General features: G+C 39.5%; 1 protein-coding gene across 3 annotated transcripts in view; it reads right to left on the bottom strand.

Annotated features, from left to right (window-relative positions):
* LOC146578132 (protein NLRC3-like) overlaps positions 1-5,306 on the bottom strand; it is a 12,877-nt gene continuing 7,571 nt past the window's right edge. For 2 of the 3 annotated variants that reach the window (XM_085268562.1, XM_085268563.1), the window contains 2 exons: positions 1,074-1,120; positions 1-925 (listed from right to left, as the gene is read on the bottom strand). In XM_085268562.1, coding sequence (XP_085124688.1) covers positions 396-925; positions 1,074-1,120 — 577 coding nt within the window. In that variant the 3' untranslated portion in view covers positions 1-395. Of the gene's footprint in view, positions 926-1,073; positions 1,154-3,258; positions 3,277-5,306 lie in introns of all 3 variants that reach the window. The other variant, XM_085268564.1, reaches the window with a different exon arrangement.

The following is a 5,306-nucleotide window of genomic DNA, read 5'->3' as shown; positions in this document are numbered from 1 at the left end:
TAGTCATTAGACAAGTCACATGCGTTATCACAAAACAAACAAACTCCATTAAAAACTATTGCGCCAACATTTTCATCTTATATGTCGGAAACATTTTCAACAATGAGTGAAACAGTAAAAGCATGTGGAAAGTTTGGATTCATTTTAATGCACTCAGACTGGTTGAAAATGCAGAGGAGCTGGTTGTGAACTGGGCTTCAGAAAGATACAACATAATGATACTCACTGTGAAGCTTTGAGTGGAAAAAGACAGAAAAACAACATGTAGAACAGTTTAAAACATCAACTAACTGAATCCATGAATCTGACAATGTGTTTCTGAGTGAAAGAGACAGACATGTACAGTTCAACAGTCAGAGTGTTTCTCTAACCAGAGGACACTCTTTACACTCAACTCAGCACAGAGTCACTGAGGCACCAGGAGACCAAAGTCTAAATCCAGGATAAAGAGTTTCAGTGAATGCGGTGTTGAAGGTGTGGAGGTGGATCAGAGTGTCAGAGGAGACTCTGTAGAAGGACAGCGTGCCAGCAGGACAGTCCATATACACTGCTACTCTGTTAGAGACATAGGAGGACGAGGAGATGGAAATTTGTCCGTTATTGTGCCAGACACACTGAGGACCATCATCAGAGCAGTCTAGACTCCAGGACTGATCATTGTGCCCAAACACATAGTCTCTACTGCGTCCTTTCCTTCTGGTTCTTCTGTAACTCAATGATATATAAACATATCCGCTCCACTCGACCTCCCAGTAATGGCGACCAGTCAGACCATTTCTACACAGTAGCTGATGATAATGATCAAATCTGTCTGGATGATCAGGATATGACTGAACGTCCTTCACATGTGTCACCTTCCTGTTGTTGTCAGACAGTTGGAGCTTTGTGTGCACTGTGTTTGTGTCGATTGTGAGTTGACAGGAATCTGATGGAGAGAACAAACACAATCCAGCTGCAATTATTGATCCATCATCTGTTCATTGATTGACACTTTGATGATGACTCCTGACATGATGAAGATGGTTGAATGTGTGCTGCTTTGTTTTCATGAATCCCATTAAAAACACACTTACACTTCCTCAGACCTGGTCTCAACCATCGGACTCCAGCAGGCTCCACCCTGAAAAGAGGAGGAGGGTCAGACCAGCACAGTCTCTCGCTTTCATACACGTGTTAGGGGTGTCCAAATTCATAGGCTCCATCCTCCTGAGGCCGCATTTGTAGGCCAATTACGTCTCCTTTTCCCCAGATTTGAAGGATGGGTCAGGTGTATCCTTCGTAGCCTACCATATCCCAGAATTCATAGCGTAGCCCTGACAATTCCAGCTTCCAACAATGGCGGTAGCAAACTAGTTTTAATATTACTCTCATTTCACTTTCTGGGTCACAAAATAAACTTTTAAGATATTTTCAGGCGAGAATTTAGTAAACTTCAAATATCTGCTCGGTTTATGAACACATCATATATTTACAAAGTTGCTCTGACATTTTCAGAGACGTCTTTTACCCACCAGCTCGATAGCTCAGTAGAGCCGGCGAGAACAGCAAACTACCGGCACATTGTTTTCAAACCCCTGTGTTTTGCTACTAAGGTTAAACATGATATACACTCAACAAAAATATAAACGCAACACCTTTGTTACTGCTCCCATTCCCCATGGGATGGACGTAGAGACCTAAAATTCATTCCAGATACACAATATAACCATCCCTCCCAAACAGTGGTCACAAATCAGTCCAAATGTGTGGTAGTGGGCACATCTGCTATATTGAGATAATCCATCCCACCTCACAGGTGTGCCACATCAGGATGCTGATCTGACATCATGAGTAGTGCACAGGTGTACCTCAGACTGCCCACAACAAAAGGCCACCCTGGAATGTGCAGTTTTTTGCGCTATTGGGGGTCTGGGGACCCAGAACCGGTCAGTATCTGGTGTGACCACCATTTGCCTCATGCAGTGCAACACATCGTCGCATGGAGTCTATCAGATTGTCAATTGTGGCCTGTGGAATGTTGGTCCACTCCACTTCAATGGCTGTGCGAGGTTGTTGGATATTCGTGGGAACTGGTACATGCTGTTGTATACGCCGGTCAAGCACATCCCGAACATGCTCAATGGGTGACATGTCCGGTGAGTATGCTGGCCATGCAAGAACTGGGACATTCTCAGCTGCCATCTGCCCTGAACAATGTGAACCATGATTCATCCGTGAAGCGCACACCTCTCCAACGTGCCAGACGCCATCGAATGTGAGCATTTGCCCACACAAGTCTGTTACGGCGACGAGCTGGAGTCAGGTCAAGACCCCGATGAGGACGACGGGCATGCAGTTGAGCGTCCCTGAGACGGTTTCTGACAGTTTGTGCAGAAATTGTTTGGTTGTGCAAACCAATTGTTCCAGCAGCTGTCTGGGTGGCTGGTCTCAGACGATCTTGGAGGTGAACCTGCTGGATGTGGAGGTCCTGGGCTGGTGTGGTTACACGAGGTCTGCGGTTGTGAGGCCGGTTGGATGTGCTGCCATATTCTCTGAAACGCCTGTGGAGACGACTTATGGTTGAGAAATGAACATTCAATGCACGGGCGACAGATCTGGTTGACATTCCTGCTGTCAGCATGCCAATTGCACGCTCCCTCATTGCTTGTGGCATCTGTGGCATTTTGCTGTGAGACAAAACTGCACATTCCAGGGTGGCCTTTTGTTGTGGGCAGTCTGAGGTACACCTGTGCACTACTCATGATGTCAGATCAGCATCCTGATGTGGCACACCTGTGAGGTGGGATGGATTATCTCAATATGGCAGATGTGCCCACTACCACACATTTGGACTGATTTGTGACCACTGTTTGGGAGGGATGGTTATATTGTGTATCTGGGATGAATTTTAGGTCTCTACGTCCATCCCATGGGGAATGGGAGCAGTAACAAAGGTGTTGCGTTTATATTTTTGTTGAGTGTATAAAGCACTTAGATAACTTAAAAATGTTATTGTTTGGCTTTTTTCACTGTTTTATTTGTTTGTGAGTAAATCAGTTTTGCTGCGATTACAGCTGAATAAATGTCAAACGGAAAACTGATAAAACATAAGTGTGGCATGATCGAGAATTTACGCCAGCATCGTGTTATATTTTAGAAAGCAAGTAGGAGATGGCTGAGTTCATTAAACTCCACCAAGACAGCTGGTGGCGCAAATCTGAAGGTTATTTCACAGCCACTCACTTCCGGCCTACCTGGACTTCTGAAGACCCGGTAAACTTAGACCCCGAAGGCCGTGTTCTCAGGAGGATGCAGCCTATTAATTTGGACACCACCACTGTTAGATACTGATACATGGTAAATGGCCTGCATTTGTATAGTGCTTTTCTAGTCCATAGGACCCCAAAGCGCTTTACACTACATTCAGTGATCCACCCATTCACACACACATTCACACACTGGCGATAGCAAGCTACATTGTAGCCACAGCTGCCCTGGGGCGCACTGACAGAGGCTGCTGGACACTGGCGCCACCGGGCCCTCTGACCACCACCAGTAGGCAAACATGGGGTTAGTATCTTGCCCAAGGATATTTAGCATGCAGCCAGGATGCAGCCTGGGATCGAACCACCGACCTTCTGATTAGTGGCTGACCTGCTCTGCCACCTGAGCTACAGCCACCCCATAAAGGAACAGCCCAACCTTTTCAATCCATATGTGGATCAAACGGCTCATAATTTGGACTGATCCTTTTGTTATATTAAAAAAAAAAGCCTAACGAACCCAAATATACAAGACTCTTCAAAAATAGTAAGAAATTGGAAATGTGGAATGTGGATGTCAAATTATCTAAGACTGAAGAGAAAAGGACAGAGCTTATTACTACGCCATATTATTTGATGCCTCTCTGACTTCTATTTGGAATCTTTGGAAAAAGAACTCCAGCCTGCAGCCCTGATGAACTTAAAACCAATTTTCTCACTGCATTGTACCTGTTTTTCAGCACTGACTGTTCCTTTTGTTTTGATATATGGGTAGATATACATGGGTGTATGTATGTACATGTGTGCTTCTGCGTGTGTGTACATGGTGGGCATGTATTATTTAACTATTTTTTTTTACTTTGCATGTGAACAATATAACAGAAAGAAAACTGCCAACAAATAAACTGATGTGCCTCAAAGAAATTATTTATATTCATAAGACATTATAAACATATATATATTTATATCAGAGCACTCAAAATTAATCAGCCATCACGGTGAGCATGATTAAAAATTTTTAACGCAATTAACACATCTGGAGCGCAGACAGACTCAAAATCCCTTAAATGTTTCTGTCAACGCATTTTGGGCAGTTTGTCCACGTAGGGTTATCATCGCACATAAATATACACTGGCCCTCTCGATGGGAAATTTGAGTATTAAAAAAATAACAAAACGGAACAGTCAGCAGACATAAAGTGACATGCACGTTATTGAGGAAGAAATTTTCTTTTCATCAAAGCACTTCCAGCTTAAAATATCACATGGACGCGAAGCAAACGTTAGTCAGGGATGCTGCTAGGACTTTGGCTTTGGCGTTAAGGTCATTTGTTGTGGGCAGTCTGAGGTACACCTGTGCACTACTCATGATGTAACTCCTATATATACATATACACACATACATATACATATATATATATATATACACACACATACACATACATATACATATACATATACATATATATATATATACACACACACATATATATATATACACACACATACATATATATATATACACACATACATATACATATATATATATACATATACACATACATATATATATACATATATATATATATATATACATATACACATACATATATATATACACATATACACATATATATCCATATATCCATATATATATATATATATATATATATATATGTATATATATATGTATATATATATATATATATATATATATATATATGTATATATATATATATATATATATATATATATATATGTATATATATATGTATATATATATATATATATATATGTATATATATATGTATATATATATATATATATATATATATATATATATATATATATATATATATATATATATATATATATATATATATATATATATATATATATATATATATATATATAATATATATATATATATATATATATATATATATGTTATATATATTTATATATATATATATATATATATATATATATATATATATATATATATATATATATATATATATATATATATATATATATATATATATATATATATATATATTATAT

The sequence above is a fragment of the Mchenga conophoros genome, linkage group LG3 (genome assembly GCF_057382185.1).
Source record: "Mchenga conophoros isolate Kocher_MC1m ecotype Shallow Benthic linkage group LG3, M_conophoros_male_GT1.1, whole genome shotgun sequence".
Taxonomy (NCBI): domain Eukaryota; kingdom Metazoa; phylum Chordata; class Actinopteri; order Cichliformes; family Cichlidae; genus Mchenga; species Mchenga conophoros.
The sequence above is the reverse complement of the archived record's forward strand: the minus strand, read 5'-3'. Positions and strand labels throughout refer to the sequence as shown.